General features: G+C 39.4%; 2 protein-coding genes across 2 annotated transcripts; one reads left to right on the forward strand and one right to left on the reverse strand.

The window, feature by feature from the left end:
- Positions 1-808: 808 nt before the first annotated feature.
- Positions 809-6,657, reverse strand: LOC117778688 (E3 ubiquitin-protein ligase RNF126-like). Its single transcript, XM_034614433.1, has 9 exons — positions 6,501-6,657; positions 5,049-5,107; positions 4,885-4,945; positions 4,557-4,795; positions 4,109-4,177; positions 3,926-3,995; positions 3,495-3,588; positions 2,717-2,832; positions 809-1,863 (listed from the first exon to the last, which is right to left on the reverse strand). Exons 1-9 carry the CDS (start codon positions 6,573-6,575, stop codon positions 1,702-1,704), a joined length of 945 nt encoding a protein of 314 aa, XP_034470324.1. The 5' UTR covers positions 6,576-6,657; the 3' UTR covers positions 809-1,701.
- A 1,330-nt stretch (positions 6,658-7,987) lies between these two features.
- sugp1 (SURP and G patch domain containing 1) lies at positions 7,988-16,624 on the forward strand. The gene is made up of 14 exons (XM_034613944.1): positions 7,988-8,130; positions 8,580-8,748; positions 8,942-9,048; positions 10,208-10,429; positions 10,587-10,710; positions 10,804-10,904; positions 12,110-12,233; positions 12,330-12,646; positions 12,826-12,932; positions 13,119-13,296; positions 13,429-13,535; positions 14,427-14,572; positions 15,753-15,882; positions 16,110-16,624. Exons 1-14 carry the CDS (start codon positions 8,112-8,114, stop codon positions 16,134-16,136), a joined length of 1,878 nt encoding a protein of 625 aa, XP_034469835.1. The 5' UTR covers positions 7,988-8,111; the 3' UTR covers positions 16,137-16,624.
- Positions 16,625-17,397: the final 773 nt, after the last annotated feature.

Here is a 17,397-nt window from a genome sequence, read left to right on the forward strand (position 1 = left end):
GTTACTAATTTATCCTGATAAAACTAATGAGGAGAAATGATTGAATGAACTTATTTGTACTTCTTTCCCAGTTTTATAACAAATAATGTTGCCTTTTCTTCACAATAGCCCCTGTTTTGTCAAAGTCATGTAAGTCAGCCTGATAATGTTTTAGATTTGCAGAGGGTGGAGACATCTAAGCTATTTACAGTTCATTGGCAACTTCGGAAGGAATACTGTAATTCTTATTGACAGTGCAGGTTTCCTGTGTCCTGTTGAAGGGGCGGAATACATATGCAAACAACGAATTTTATATATTACATTTGAAATGAATGTATATCACTCTGTAGACATCGGCTGTCACTTTTACATTTACGTCTTGTTCATTATCAAGAAATACTAAACCTGTTATATTTCAGTGTTGTAAAACAATAAAAGATCAAATCTTCTACTTTTGAGGGGCTGTATGTAAAGTGATATTAAGGACAGCAGTCGTGCCACTGCTTTAAACAAGAGGCTGGGCTATGACTGTCACTTGCAGTCACTATACTACATTGACAGTAAGGGGCTCCATGTTAATTACACATTTTAAACACGACAGTGATATTGTATTATAAAAAACATGGTTAAAATGTGTATGATCAATTGTCAATAAAGACAAAGTCCTGATGAAGAGAACATTTGTTGTGTTAACATCAGTCCTCCCCCCTCCACTCTATTGATAAAAATCATTGGGGTTTGTTTCTAAATTATTTTCACATTATTAAGTGTGTTAAATCAGTAAAATCTGTAGAATAACATTTTGAAACTGCACATTATCAACAGAAACTTTAAAGTTTGTTTTAGAACTTTATTTCGACTGTACGAAAAATCATTAAATAAAATGATAAAACACTTGAAATACATTTGGCCAGTTCCACAGAGGTAAATGATCCCATGCCCTTTTTTTCCGCTTTGCTCAACTTGTGTCTTGGCAAGGATCTAATAAATAAGTGTGTTTGTGAAGTTTAAAAATGTGTCCACTGTTGAGCTGTAAGGATCTTCACCTTGTCCAGAAACATCAAGTACGCTGGATCAAGCTCTGATAAAAACAAGCTCTAAAAGAAAAATATATGTTCAGTAGTTTGCCCAAATTCACATTCTCAACATCAGGCAGATTTTTTTTGTGCAAAATGGAGAAAACAAAAAGGTGCTAATAAATAAAGAATCTGATGCATACACTTCCATTTCACAAGGTTTTAGTTTGATCCGATAGCTGTACAGTTGCTGACCATTCAAAATGAATTATCTATCTACATATCTATGAACCACCACAGGCAATGTTTAAAAAAAACAAAAACATTTTGTCTTTTAAATATAAAATGTGTTCCAGCTTTGTGGTGAAGCCATGTCTCCATCAAAAAGCAGTCCACTCTGGTTCAAACTCTGACCCAGTTCTGGTCACAATCTCACTTTCAATATTAGCAATATTACTGTTCACAGCCTTTCTGGATCCTCTTTTAACACTTCCCAGTCCCACACTTGATAACAATAGCAGCAAGAGTCAGCGTCCGTTCAGCACGGTGTGAGGAATGATGACTCATAGTCTGCCCCACATTCAGAGTTCCCCTCGACTCATGTCCCCTGGAATTGAGACAAATAACTGTCCTGGTCTCAGCTGTAGAGAACAGCTGTTGTGTCTCAGTTGGGTGCGAGGTTTCTCAGATGTGAGGTGGTTAAAATCTATGAGTTGCTGGCAGCGTTCTCATTGCTAGGTGAACTCGAGGAGGAAGAGGAGGAGGAGGAGGAAGCGGAGGGAGAGAAGTTCATTCCTGATAGCCCTGGTGGGTCTGTGGCTGTGTTCTGTCCGCTAAGACTCTTCCTGCACACAGGACACGTATCGTGCTGTGGGAAAGACAAAGAGTCCTTAGTCTGTTCACCATCAACATATCCACAAATTCAGATGACTGTTATGTTCTGGACGATCAACAGCATCCACATGAGTAACAGATGTAGCACAGATGTTAGGGATGTCCTGATCAGCTTTTTTTGCCTCCCAATATGAACCATACAATATCCAGTGTATTACCAAATACCAAGTCAAAATCTAATATTTTTTATTTTCTAATGTCATAAAACTGCACACTCTTTGCAAAAGCTAAGGAAGCTACTCTAATTCACATGTGCTTGACAGCTAAAAGATAGACTGAATTGTAATTCTTCTCTAAGATTTATTCAGCATCTCATGAAGCTCTAGTGACAGCCTTTTCCCCTGGGCAAGCAACAATTGTCCAATCAGAGCTTGGGGACACCATCTCCATATTGATGCGGCTTTTCAAGTTGTATCAACTTTTAAATTGGCTTATTTTTGGAAACAACGCCACACACACACGACATCAGGCCCATTTTGAACAGTTAGTAGTTCAGTCTACTTATCGGTCGAGCTCTGCACAAAGAACACATTCAATCTTCTTTACTACTTTCCGATAACTATAGTGCTTTTATAAGTGTCGTATAGTAAATAGCGCAATGTTGGACAGCTTTTCTTCTTTATCAATAAGAAAACACTGAAGTTTAAATAACAGCAGCACCAAAGGAATGTTTTTGAAACGAAGGCAGAGATTAGTGGGCTCTTTTACCCAAAGCAATGCTGCTGGTGTTTTTGCTCACTTACTGATGTCTGTACTTTACTGATGTGATCAATGTCTGATACTGATCAGGCAGATGTATTTAACAAATCACTGACAGATATACATACCTGTTCCAGCCATGGTACTATACAGTCATTGTGAAACAAGTGATTGCACGGCAGTTGTCTAACACTCTCCTCAACGCTGTAGTCTTCTTTGCACACAGGACACTCTAGACCGGCACCTGCACAAACAGAAATTGACATTACAACATTACTCTGTGTGTGTGTGTGTGTGTGTGTGTGTGTGTGTGTGTGTGTGTGTGTGTGTGTGTGTGTGTGTGTGTGTGTGTGTGTGTGTGTGTGTGTGTGTGTGTGTGTGTGTGTGTGTGTGTGTGTGTGTGTGAGCTTCAGTCACATGCATGAGCTGCAAGGAAAATTGTGATCGTGCTGATTCTGTTTATTTGAGTTTAGGCAGTGTAAGACTGTGTAATGTTATGTTTAATTCAAGCACTTCGCTACCCGTAACATCATGATAAAAAAGTTAAAATAGAAATATGTCTGACGGAAAGTGAGGCTCATTAGATTGTGATGATACAAAACTAAATACCAAAATGAAAATTTAAAAAGGCATTTTCCGAATGTGAATATATTCTGCTATCTTCTAATTACAAAGGAAATGCTGTAATTGAAATCGGTTTACAGGGTTAGGATAAGAGATTATTTTTATTGATAGTGCTTAGATCTGTATATTATGGAGCCAGCACAAAGGAAAATACTGATCAAAATTACTTTTCTGATCTGTTTTGATGGATTACTAAATGAAGCAGAGGGGCTCCTGGTGCAGAGGGGTTGGGACACAGTGAGTAACTGTGGGAGAGCATTGGACAGACATGCAGTGACTCACCCACATGTTCCTCTTTGATGTAGATGGTGGGTAAACTCTTTATTCTTTCTCTGTCTGCAGGAGGAGGACCTGTGTTTTCAAACTGGTTCAGTAACTACAAGTGAAAAAGAGCAGAATCACATTAAAACAGCTTTAAGATATTCTCTTCCAACATTTAGCAAAAACGATATGTCCAGTATATGTCTGATTTGATGGAATTGAACTTTCTCTGTATCCCGTATTAAAAAAAAAAAAAAAGACTTCTTCAAATGGAGGTGCAGCCCGGTCTCATTATAGCGCTATAAAATAAATATCATTGTAATGAATTATTAATTATGATATTATAAATAGAACAGGTCCTGGTGATTGACTGAGGGAGCTCTTGGGACACTAGCTGCCTCACTGAGATTCACTTTTATTTCCAGTGTAATGTAAAGGACCAGTTTTTGTACCTGTGTAATGATAGCATCGAGTCCATTGGCGCCCCAGGCGTAGTCCATTGGATTGGAATGTAGCATGCCCCTGCAAAACAAGAAGGTAGTCAGAAAAAGGAAAACAGAACAAATATTTTTATCTCAGTGACATGTGAAAAAATAAACAAACATTACACACAGAGGAATGTTTCTTACACTTACCATGGTCCCATTCCAATATTTGGCATGGCTGTTGGTGCTATGATTCCATTTACTAGCTGCTGGATGATTCTGTAGCAGGAAAAAGTGTTTCCAACAAATAATTGTGAAACTTAACGAAGACATATAACTTATGTAGAATATGTCAAAATATATTACTTCTTAATATAGATGGTAACACTACATATTCACTGTTTAGCATTTATAGAAAAAAATATAGAATAAATGCTTAACATTAATATATATTTTATGATTTATATGCATAACAGATCATTACATGGTATTCTCATTAATTAAGCATACCTTTATATTATGTCCAGATGTATCTTAACACATCATGTAACTAAAGTCTAAAGCGGGAAATAATATTGTATTGTCTGCTATAACACAAGATGCAATTTGTGTCCCACACCAACCTCCTCTGCACACTCAACTGCTGAAAATGTCTCACCCCTCTAATGTGGGCACGCCTTCGTGGCGTGTAACCTGTCTCCGAGGAACGTGTCGACCCCGTGGTTGCCGCGCACTGTATCGTTGCCGCGATGCCATTTCCCGTTCCCTCCTGTTTTCTGTCTCTCGGTTGTCCTCTGCGGGTACCCGCGGTCGAAAGTCGAAATTTTCATCAAAAATCCCAAGCGAGAATGGACCATACCCAGAGGGAAATGTGAATAAGTGTTGGTGATCCAGGTTCTAGGAGAAAAGACAGAGTCAATGTCAAACCATGGTGCAATGTGCAAAATGTTCTAGTAGATGAGCTGATTTTTTGGAGTTTCACTGACCTCAAAGGATGAGCGGTTCTGTTCACTACTGGAAGATGTGGATGCAGATGCATTTTCAGAACTGAAGGAACACAGCAGTGAAGAAAGTAAAAAGCTTTTACTCAGATACAGTATCCATTAAAATATCAAGTTAATACAAAATAATCAAAAATAATCCTCCTTACCTTCGTTCCTCAGTTAATTCCTCAATGAAGCCAGAGTCACAGCGTGGACAGGTGTAGTCCTGTAGTGAAAATACAAATGTAAATATCTAGTATGTATATGCCATGACATACATATATGCAGTTTTCTGTAATTCACGTTAAGCCTAGATAAAACAGATGCATGTTCATCCGTCCTACAATAAAATCCGAACCATGCGACGGCTATAAAGTTAAGTTTAGAGTGTGAGACAGCTGTGGATTTGAATTTATTTTTAATTTAAAGGCTGTCTGCTGCTGATGAATTGTATAGTGCTATACTGAAAGATTTAGTTTTGGTTTAGACTGAATTATGTCCACATATAACACATGTTTTTAAAAAGATGCAGGGCATAATTTATGCCTAAAACCCCCCCCAGGGTATTGAAAAGTGGCATTCTCCACACAGAAAATGAGGTAACAACATTGAATATGCTGATCATGTGTCTCAATAGCTACATTTACACACAGTAAAAACCTGTACATTGTATAACATAGTACTTTGGAAACCCATAATACGATATACTACATAAGACGAGTAGAAAGGGTTGTATGAATTATTTATAGCTTAAATTCCTTTTGTGAACATGTACCCAATAAACTGCCATTTGGCTTCCTGATATCTAACAATGGAAAACACATATTTCTCCATGTCCGTGTGAAATGCACAGTATGATGGTGGATGATGTTGAGCATTGGAGTAAATCGATAACACCCATCACACGTGTCTTACTCCCAGTGCATTGAGACCGACAGCTGGTTCTTCTAATGTCAATGTCACCACATCCAGTTGATAACAAGCACCATCTCCTGACGGGGTCCTGCCACACAGGTGAGCCACTGTAACGTTCAAGAAGCTTCGCGTGAATAGCTGGACCACAGACTGCAGTGGTAGGCAGGAACTATCACAACACTGGGGACATTAAACTGAGACAGCGGTGCTTCTCTTTACAACATAACCACTGTCAGCAAACAAGCAATCCCGGGGGGGTTTGCATTTGAACTGGCTGGAAGTGACAAAGCCACTATGCCCACGACCTGATAACCGAGAACCGACTGGTTCTGATTCACAGTGAAGCGACCCTTTCTGCTGGGAGCTAGCTCGCTGCTGTCAAACGCCACCACTACAGGGGATTGTTCGTGGATGCCATGGTTCTCGGATGAGAGTTGTATGTAGGCAGATATTCAAATATACTTTGTTAATGCTAAAATGATGCCTCTGCAATCACGGGATCATACAGTGAAGCCTCCACGACAACTGCCTGTCTCTCTTGACTGTTGGTGCTAACCACCGTAGCGGATCAGCAGCAGCAGCAGCAGCAGCAGCAGTCGACGCTGTGCGTACACACACACACACACACTCAATTCAAACCGTAACAGAAACACAATATCATTTCTACTTCTTGAACCAAGCAGCTGTGTGTCTCGGGTCCTTACCGGTAAACGCGGGCTTATCTCTGCTGAGCACCGGTGACAAAAAAACCGGCCGGGCCGTGTGGGAGCTTCAGCCATTTCTGTGCAGAGCAGCGGTACGAAACTACGGACGGGAAGCAGCGAGGGCCAACTGAACGTGTGCACAGGGACGGCAAGCTCAAATCGTGGCAGCGGCAGCTCGCAGAGGCACGTTCGGTGTCAACAGAAACTGCCACTGGTGTGTTAAGGCAGCTGCCTATGATGCCACACTGTTAAAAGGCAGCTGCCTCTGACGCCACACTGTTTGGAGGCAGCTGTCACAGATGCCACACTGTCTGAGAGCAACTAAAACTGTTTTTTAATTCATTCAATGAGATAGCTTGTTTATGAAAGTTTATTAGATAGTTTGTTTACTTTCGGGGGGGGGTTGGACTCAAAATTGATCAAGAAAAGCTCCACATCTATCATATCCATATGCAAGATCTTGGTGTCTATAAATAGCTAAGAACTCAAAGACTGTATTCCCAGTATCGGTTACAGTGTGACTCATACTGTGCCTGAGTAAACTGTGATCAACCAAAGGAAACATGTGGATTTTTATGCTTGACTTAAATTCTACATAAGATGGTGAATACCTCCATGATAGGTAAAGCCTTAACAGCATTTAAGCAGCATCGGTACAAATGTGACAAATAAATCTACGAACTGCCGCTGCCACGACTTGAGTTTGCTCTCTCTCAGCAGCGGTGCGTAACGGGAAGCAGCGAGGGACAATAGGAGCAGACGCGCTGGAAACGGAAACGTGCAGAAGTTACACGAAAATACGGAGTTCCGGTTGAACATTTCCACTTAAACAAAAGCGCGAAAGTCTCATATTAAAAAGTAACGAAAAGAAAAAACAACTTTTAAACTCCTCCAATCTGTCATAATTCCACTAACTCTGCACTATTGCACATATTTGCACTTTTGTTTTTTTCTTTAGGTGTATATATATATATATATATTTAGATATATATTTTTTATTTTCTATTTTAAATTTTTGATATTCTATTTTATATTATTTTATTCAATATTGTTTTGCTTGTAATATTCTGAGCATTGCATAAGAGAGCCTGACCCAAGCATTTCATTGCCAGCGACTGCTTAATGTAATTGTTGTGCATTTGACAATAAACTCTTGAATCTATCTATCTATCTATCTATCTATCTATCTATCTATCTATCTATCTATCTATCTATCTATCTTTATTTTTAGTACTTTCATTTTATTTTAGTGTCCCATCTTAATGTATTTTACAGTCTGTAACACAGTCTTATTCGTGCGATGTGTGTAATGTGTATTTGTATTGTCAATGTGTGACTATGTCTTTTGAACGCTACTCGAAAAACCGAAATAAAATACAAATCTATTCAAATCAAAACACATCATGAGACCTTCACTTATTAATGCTGAGGGAAACAAGTGTCTTGGATCTTGCAGACTTGTAGACGTGATGCTTTTATTCTGGACATACTACGACCGGAAGTGTTGTCTGTGCTATTGTTAGCGTTTGTCAGCCTCTAAGTGAGCTACTCGTTAGCATTCTCGGTCTGTGAGCGTTGGTTTCGAAGTAAATTCTTCATTCTGCCACGGTCATGGAGTCTGGTGATGCAGGTAAACAATAACAGTTAGAGAGAAACGACGAGGCCTCAACAATACAGCTGCCCTCAGTAAACACGCCATAAACGTCAACTAGCTTATGTAGCCATTTGTTGGCGTAACCAGCAAACAGCGTTAGCTAACGTTAGCTGTTGTGTTAGCTAGACTATGTACTTATTAAAGACAGTTTGCGTCATATTTACTTTTTCAAAAAATACCCAGCCTCCCTGATATCCGCAACCTGTTATATCAGCATGTGATCACATGACTGTTGTTAATAGCTTTTAAAATTAGTTTCTTGTGTTGTTTAGATTCGCTTTCATATTCTTGTCAGTAATGTCTTTACAATATAGCAAAGTTATTATATTCTATTCTACTATACATTTATACATTCCTGATATAATTCAAATTACATAGCAATATTTTTAAATAATCTGTGTATTTTCCCTTTCCTTTTTGTTCAGGCCGAGGAGGATGGAAGTCCAAGACTGTCCAGCCACAGAAAAGCAAGATGAGCATGAACATTCTCCGTCAAGAGAAGCTTATAGCTCAGAAGAAGAAAGAGATCGAGGCCAGAATGGCAGAGCAAGCAAAAATAAACGTGCAAACCACTAGCAAGCCCCTGCCTCCAAGGTAAGGACACGTCCATGAGCCCATAAATATGTTAACATTAGATCATTAGGATTTATGTTATTCTTCAATAATAACATGGGAAGTACTGCCAGATAGTTTTGTAATTATAGGGTTGTAACGCATGATGCATCTTTGGCATTTGTATTGTTTTCCATTAATATTGGCCTGAATATTCTTTTATTTCTGATCCCAGTATTCCTCCCAGTCTACAAGGAGCCAACTCAAACAAGTTTTTGAATGATGGAAGCTTCTTGCAACAGTTCATGAAGATGCAGAAGGACAAACCAAACAATGGGACTGGTAAGTATCACATTATTTTATTTAAGCTGTTTTATAAATGGTCATTATGCTTATTTGTGCGACAAAGTCTAAGGACCCCTGCTGCAATATTCATGGTCTTGTAAATATCAATTATCATTTGTATCCACAAACTGCTTTGGGCGTGGTTCTGATCTGATTTGCATTTATGCCTTAAAATGTAATTAGCTTTAGTTATCATATATCAGTAATATCACCTCAAAGAAAATAGTTTTACCCCTCCTGCTTTTGTCAGACTAGAACTTATTTTTTTACTGTTGTCTGACTTCATTTTTTACTTCTATTTAAGTAAAACTTCCTTAAAGTAAATACTCTTTCCACTCTACTCTTTTTTGTTGTATCCTTATCACAAGGATATTCACCATCTTGTCCTATATTCTAAAATGATTACTGTGATGGTGAACAGGATTCACAGGAATTATTCTCGCTGGGACCTTATTATTTTTGATGTTTGTGTGAAAGATGGATAAAGACGTCCTTATCAGCTGTAAAGTGTTGTGGTAGAGGTTCTTATGGGATTTACGGAGACACTGTCTCCTCTCCTTGAGACGTTGTGCAGCTGTCTGTCGTGTTTGGGGAAGTGCAGGAGCCATGGCCAAGGTCAAAGGACAGGGCTACTTCACTCCCTAGACACCACAGATATGAAACTATGTAGTCAGGTATTACTGTCTCCAGAACTAGAAAATACATTTGCTTGTTTAGGAACTAGCAAACCAATAGACTAAATGATCTTTAGGGCTTTAAAGTGTGACCACAAGAGATCAGACTTCAGAATATGAGAGGACATCATGCACAGTTGTATTGATGAACTCTGAATTTCTCCTTGGCCAAGCTTCAATAAATATTTCAACAAAAGACATCAAAGGACTCCTGAACACTTTCTTACTAATGAGTGAGTGGACCATTGTTTAGCAGATTTTAAACAACAGAGTGTCTTTACAAGAGCATCCTCGCCTAAGCAAAGCAGCTTAGAATACCATCACAGGGCCATGAACATGCCTTATCTTACTTGGGTTGATCACCCTCTAAATGTTCTGATTGAGGAAGATCTCTTATCAATAGTAGCAGAAATAATAATGGCATTTTGCTTGCAGGTAAAGCCTACTACTGGATTTATATGTGTCCTTTTTACTCTTTCAAGGTTCCACCGCTGATACCAAATCTCCTTCAACCTCGGAAAAAAAGAGCATTCTTGTTGGCAAGCGGCCTGGCCTTGGAGTCAGTAGCATGCTAAGTCAGTTCAAGAACTACTCACAGTCCAAGAAGAGTCCCGTTCTCAGCCAGAGGTCGAGTGTGTTTTGCTCTCCCGATGATGAAGACGACGAAGAAGATGATGATTACTCCAAATTCTTAGGGATGAGAGGTAATTCAAGGCCTATGTTTTTCAGAGTGTTTCCGGACAACTTGATGGCTCAGAGTTTTCAGTGCACCTTCTGCATACTCCAGTGGTACAGTTGCCTTGTGACTGGCATTTTGTCATAGGTGCCCTTACAGCAAATATACTCATAGCCTGCTTAAAGTCTCTCCCCCAGAGGATTCAGACACCAGACTCATTATCGACAAGATGGCCTCGTTTGTGGCAGAGGGGGGATCTGAACTGGAGAGGAAGGCCAAGGAGGATTATAAAGACAATCCTGTTTTCTCGTAAGTTTGATAGATATTGTACCATATCTGAATTTATTTTACTCATACTGTATTTTTATGGGTCCCTTTTTAACTGCTATAATTGCCTTTCAGATTTTTGTATGATAGAAGCACTTTGGAGTATCTCTACTACAAAAAAAGAGTTGCAGAATTGAGGAAGGATTCAATAAGAACTGAAAATTCGTTGGATAATGGTAAGTTACCTTCTATTACCCTCTGTCTTTTCTCTCACACCATTCCTCTCAGAAATGAAAAATGTAATTTCATTAGGAATGGACAGAATATCGTCAGTAAAGTTTCCAGTTCACACAGTATGATCTTACAATGTTATCAATAGACATTATGATGATTACATTTCTAATAGTGATTCTAATAACATTTATTTAATTTGTATACATTCATGTTCAAGTCTGTGAACTTAATTCCAAACCCTTCTCTCACAGATATATTACTTTAATGAGTTATGATAGTCCAGGTAAGGTGACCTAGACAGGAGCAACCGGACACTCCTCAATTCTCTATAGCAGAGTATATGTGTATAGTAAACAGTGTTTCCACTCCATGCATTTAGCAGTGGCTGTATTACGGAATAATGGCCGCAGCTGCTAAGCTGACTTTTTTTTCATAAGAACAATCATAACAAGCACAGAGTTGGCCTGTCGAAAATAATTTCTATATCGACTTATCGTACAATATGCAAATATGAACGTGATTATTTTGCTGCCATCGATACATTTTGCATTCTGTTTACAGGCTCGTTTATTTACATAACAATGTCACCGACATTTAGCGAGTTGTTAATAATAGTTAACAATTTGATTTGTTTGTAGTGATATACTATATTTCCAGTTTTATTTGGGATAGTTCACCCAAAAATGAAATGGAGGGGTGGGTGAAGTGTTTGAGTCAACAAAACCCTTTTGGAGTTTCAGGGGTAAACAGTGTTGCAGCCAAATCCAAAACAATTGAACTAAATGGTGACCACTTATTCAAATGTGTAAAAACAAGAGGGAAAAAAACTAAATTGCCTCTATACTGCTCCTGTGGTGTCATCCAAGTGTTCGTAACTTCGACATTCAAATTCGATTCGAAACGGCGTCATTTGCACAATGTTTTAAGTTCGAAAACTGCAGAGTACTACACTTCTTCTAGTAACGGGTGAAATATGCTCAGTATAGCCATACTGTATGTGGTGGAGTCTCTCTGGGCTTTATTTGTTCATTTACTACAGTAAAATCCTCACATCCATACAGTCCCCCATTCACCACCCCTGTCCCCTTGCTCCTCCTTCCTCTTCTTATCCCCTATTGGCTCTAGACTGGTGGTGTATGAGGGCCAGTTGAGTACGATACAGTAGTAGAGTGTGAATTGAGTCCCAGTACTGATAGGCTGCTTAAAGTCTCCCCCCCAGTGGACGCGGAAACCCAGCAAGTGGCTGAGAAGTTGGCCAGATTTGTGGCGGAGGGTGGCCCCGATGTGGAAGCCATTGCTGCAGAGCGCAACCGAGACAACCCCACCTTCAGGTCAGTCACTGTGTATATGACTATTTCCTAATCATGACCTGCTACGTTTGAATGGGAGATTTTCACCTCACACAATGTCTGCTGTCCTTCCTAAAGCTTTTTATATGATTACCAAAGTCCAGCCTTCCACTACTACAAAGACAAACTACAGGAGTATCGGGCTGCAAATTCCCAGAGGGCTTTACCTCCTTTAGCGGAGTCAACGACAGATGTTGAGCGACCGACTGTTCCGTCACCAGGGATCCCCTCGCCGCTGATGAACCCACACATTCAGGAGTCAGACACCCCACCTGTCAAACGGAAGAGGAAGAGCAGATGGGGGTCTGAAGATGACAAAGTCGATTTTCCCATTCCTCCCATCATTATTCCTCAGGAGATTAATGTTCCAGACCCAATCTTACCCTGTCTCTCTGGTACGTGAAGTTGTGTTGTATAGATTTGTACAAATATGCACATGCTACTTTATGTAAATGTTTACGAAAAGACACCAAGTAACACTTTGGAAATAGATAGGAAGTTGAGATTTCTGTCCCATTACCAGGTGTGACAGTACATAATTTATGAACCTGTACTTTTGTTTTTGTTGTTCCAGCTCAGGAGCTCAGGGGTCTTGGTTATAAGAAGGGGAAGCCTCTTGGTCTGGTTGGAGTGACAGAACTATCTGAAGATCAGAAGAAACAACTCAAAGAACAACAAGATGTAGGAAAATGCAAACTGATATTATTTTATTCCATGATGCGTCAACTAACTATGACTCTACCCACCTTTTCTCTCTTTCACTTTAATGACTCTGACCAGCCACACCTTAATGTCTGGATTACTTCCTGTAATCTTTTTATTCATATTCCTCACTGTATATACGATGTGTTCTCACACACTCTGCAGATGCAAGAGATGTATGAGCTGATCATGAAGCATAAGCGTGCGATGGCAGACATGCAGGTGATGTGGGAGAAGGCCATAAGGGAACACCAACATGAATATGACAGTGATGAAGAAGTGGACATGCAGGCAGGGACCTGGGAACATCGTCTCCGACAGATGGAAATGGAGAAGACGCGTGGTAAGATTCACCTTCAACATGGAGAGATATCACAATTAGCAGTAACACTTGCAATAGTGATACCTCATAATACTTTTTAAGTTGATTAGCTTGACACTTGCATTAAACAACTCCTTGTGTGTACTTTTCCAGAGTGGGCAGAGTCACTGACAGATATGGGTAAAGGGAAACACTTTATTGGGGACTTCCTGCCTCCTGAAGAGCTGGAGAAGTTCATGGAGACCTTCAAGGCACTCAAGGTCAGTTTTCCTCTGAAATCACTTGTTCTCAGAGGTAATAAGGAAGAAATGTTTTTCAACTGGTGAGATCGCCTCTGTCCATTGGCAAGCAAAGGTTTGGATTGAAAGGAGGAAACTTTAATGTGGGCCATCCCAGTGGTCTTTTTTTTAAATTATTATGTACAGTCGTTTTAGGTGATTTCACTAGGTCTGCAACTATGGAAAGGAAACATTTGAAACTTAAAGCTAAAAAACATATGTGGTGTCAGTTTACCATTAAGTAGGACTGGGGTCGGTTTGAAATTTGGATCAACAGGATTTAATCATCCATCCATGCCTCTATTTTCGAGCTGCTTATCCAGGTCAGGGAAACTGGCAGCAGCCAGCAGAGAAACCCAGCCGTCCCTTTCCCAGCAAATTCCTTTAGCTCCTCCTCAGCGATTCCCAGGAGGAGACTGTAATTGCCACTTGTTTATCTGAAACTCTGTTCAACTCAATTTGGCACCGTTGTAGAAAACCACACTTTTCCCTTTAAAGTTGAAGAACAGCACAGTATGTAAACAGATTTTCATTTTTTAAGTGAGTTCATTGCCAGAGTCATGGGAAGGTATTCAAAATACAGCACCCACATAAGACCCAGGATGTAATTGTTAAACTACTACTTACTAGACTGTCTATTCAGACTAAACTGAATAATAGTAGGAATCTTTAAAGGTGAGAATTCTTTTCAAAAAGACAAAAAATGTTTTTCTACTATAAAATTAGCTTTGAAAAACATCCCTACTACACACAATGAAAAATAACTAGTTGTATTTAAGCAAAGATCTTAAAATGATATTGAACACTGTGAAATTATGCAAGTCTTTAGTGTTTATGTGGCGTGAATGCAGCTTTACTCATCTTGATTTGCAGGAGGGCCGTGACCCAGACTACTCAGAATACAAAGAGTTTAAGTTGACGGTGGAGAACCTTGGTTTCCGAATGCTCATGAAGATGGGCTGGAAGGACGGTGATGGCCTCGGGAGTGACGGACAAGGAATCAAGGCTCCCGTCAACAAGTGAGTATCCACCCTCATTCTTCTTACTGTTCCCCATGTTGGATTCTTTTTTTATTTCCACACATGATCATCACACATGCATACAAATGTATTAATGTTATGGGTCAAAATTCCTTCATTTGAATTTATTTTAGAGGTCATCCTTTGTGAGCAGGAAATCCACAAAACAGAAAATGCACCAATATCATGCAGCACATAGCTCTAATAACGGCAGTTTTCGTTGTGACTTTAAAAATATGCATGTCATCTAATCATGCTGATGCTATGGGATTTTCCTTCACTTGCAAAATGTCAATATGCTCAGCCAGCATGACGAGGTCCTGCTGCAGTAAGTTAGAAATAATAAATCTCACTGCCTCCAGGAAAACATCGCTCTATAAAAGTTGAACAGCTTCTGTGGTATTCTGCATACACCTTTAAATGACTAGCTCCGGAAAATGATCGTTGTTTTTTTGTCAAATCTTCAACAATCTCTCCGGTCTAGATCTGCTACCAGAACTTTCTTTACTTGACAAAAACAGGCATAACAAAGTGCCTCACAAACATCATTTAACCTCGAAAAAATGTAAAACCTCGAAAAAGTTAAATTTAGAAATTATGTGTGCTTGTTCTTCAACATTACCCCCTTACTAAATAGATAGAATAGATGGAGAGGGGATGTAAATTTATGGATTTTGGGCTCAACCAGTCGTACAAGCATTTAAGTTAAAAGAAATAAGTTTCTACATTTATGCGGGTCTCCTGTTGTGTTGTGTTACTGTAAATGTTGCTGCTGCTGTTGCTGACGATATTCCCTCCTTTCCTTTCATAGACGATCCAGTGTATCCCACGCTAAATGAGATAAGAAAGAAAGAACTCACCGAAGCATATTTCTTTAGTATTCATAGAATTTGTCCAGCTCTTATCGCTGCTGCCTCTCAGATTCTTCTGGATCATTTCACTCAGCGAGGAACCTTCCCTAACAAAAAGAGACTGGGGACCCATAAACTGAAGCAGCTAAATGGAAGCCAGCCATCTTCCATTTTATTATTTGTCCTGTGCTTTTCAGGCTGTAGCATGTCATAACTGGCTTTATCTAGATAGACTGACAGTAACACAATAATGTTTTGATACCTCTTAAATAACCCGACAGACTTGAAGGTGGAAACTAATCTTTGCGTATCTCTCTGTCCCACTCCAGGGGAACTACCGCTATGAACGGAGCAGGTTTCGGAGTCGACCGTCCAGCTGAGCTCGGGAAAAATGACGATGAATATGATGCGTATAGAAAGAGGATGATGCTTGCATACCGCTTCAGGCCAAACCCACTGGTATTGTCTCATTGTTTTCTGTTTTCTGTGAATTTGCACCAGTTTATTGTGACATTATAGATGATGTTAGATGATGTTGTAATGGTGTAAAAATCCCTGATCGTTGTCTGATAGAAATTTGACACTTATTGTTTTTTCCATTCTTTGTCCTGCGAATCCACTCATCAAGTGTCCCTTGCAAAAATATGTGAATTTAATCAAGTGTTTCTTTTTTTTTTCTTTTGCAGAATAATCCACGGAGACCTTATTACTGATGTAGAGGACTGTTCTTGTTCATGCTTGTTCTTGTTTATCACAACAACGTTGGTTTCTTCAGTTGCCACAACTCTTACTCACAATACTTTATGAAATGGAAACCTTTGCACAGAAGAAATGTTGTGAAGTGTGTTATGGTAATGAGAATAGTAAATTGATAGATCCATCACATGGGAGGTTTATTTTGGTTTAGAAAAAATGTTTTCTTTAAAAATGTTAACATGTTTTGTCACATTTCAATCAAAAACTGTAACAGCTTTAAATATTTAAGACGTAGTTCCGATGACTTCCATGATGATTTCATTCTTTTGTGCAACCATGTTCTCTTTCAAAGCTTCACTTGATCTTGCATTCCAACTAAACAACACAGTCCTGTATTAGTATACAAACGTATCTATGTATAATAGCATTAGGTCATTTTCATTACTGTGCTATACATTTCATTTTATGCTGCACTGTTCACAATTAAAAATGGCCATTTGCTGAATTGTGTGGTGAAAGATCTGTTTTATCACATGCGGCAAACCAACTGCACTCACCTGTTCATTGGGAAACTAGATAGCTCTCAGAAGAGCACATAACTCTACCAAGGACAACAGTCCCCTTCAATTTGGTCAAGCTGCACTAAATTTCATGTACTCACAGAAATTAGTCCCCTAAATATACATATTTTTTCATCTGGATTCATACAATATTCTCTGGGAAATTGGTGAAAACATAAAAAAACGTTCTCATCTTGCAATGTTGTGGATCCACCCCCTGATTCTTATCCACACCAAAATGTAATGGGTTCTTTCCTGACTCATATTACATCCTTCAGTTTATGAAGTGCAGATATTCCTCCAATGCTGTTCACGATATGCCGCCATGTGTTCATTTCTGTGTGTCTGTGGTCGCTGAGCAGAGCTGACCTGGCTCAAGTAGCCAGCGGTGGGGAGGGTGACAGATCAGTGAAATCAGACCTTCACTTTGCCATTCCCCAGGGTAATTTACATGGGATAAATATAACTCCAAAATCCCAACTAAGCAGGAGCCTCTCTGGTGTTGGCCGCAGCATCAATCAAGAGGCGACTTCAGCCTCAGTCGCTGGTAAACCAAGACGCCACTTGTTTGGTGGCATGCTGGAGTTCTCAGTATCTAGTAATCCTTTGGTCCATATAATGTTAGCAAATAGTGAAAAATGTGGGAAGCACCAAGAGGTGGTAGTATACTAAGAATTTAATAGAATGAAGAAAGGTATAAAGCTTCACATTTGAGAGG

The sequence above is a fragment of the Hippoglossus hippoglossus genome, chromosome 17, assembly GCF_009819705.1.
Source record: "Hippoglossus hippoglossus isolate fHipHip1 chromosome 17, fHipHip1.pri, whole genome shotgun sequence".
NCBI lineage: Eukaryota > Metazoa > Chordata > Actinopteri > Pleuronectiformes > Pleuronectidae > Hippoglossus > Hippoglossus hippoglossus.

Coding starts and splice junctions, on each gene's coding strand:
- sugp1 (XM_034613944.1), top strand. Junction 12,647..12,825: donor AATCTTACCCTGTCTCTCTG/GTACGTGAAGTT, acceptor TTGTTGTTCCAG/CTCAGGAGCTCAGGGGTCTT. Junction 15,883..16,109: donor GCTTCAGGCCAAACCCACTG/GTATTGTCTCAT, acceptor TTTCTTTTGCAG/AATAATCCACGGAGACCTTA.
- LOC117778688 (XM_034614433.1), bottom strand. CDS start 6,575: ATGGCTGAAGCTCCCACACGGCCCGGCCGGTTTTTTTGTCACCGGTGC. Junction 4,796..4,884: donor AGAACCGCTCATCCTTTGAG/GTCAGTGAAACT, acceptor CTTTTCTCCTAG/AACCTGGATCACCAACACTT. Junction 3,996..4,108: donor AATATTGGAATGGGACCATG/GTAAGTGTAAGA, acceptor CTTGTTTTGCAG/GGGCATGCTACATTCCAATC.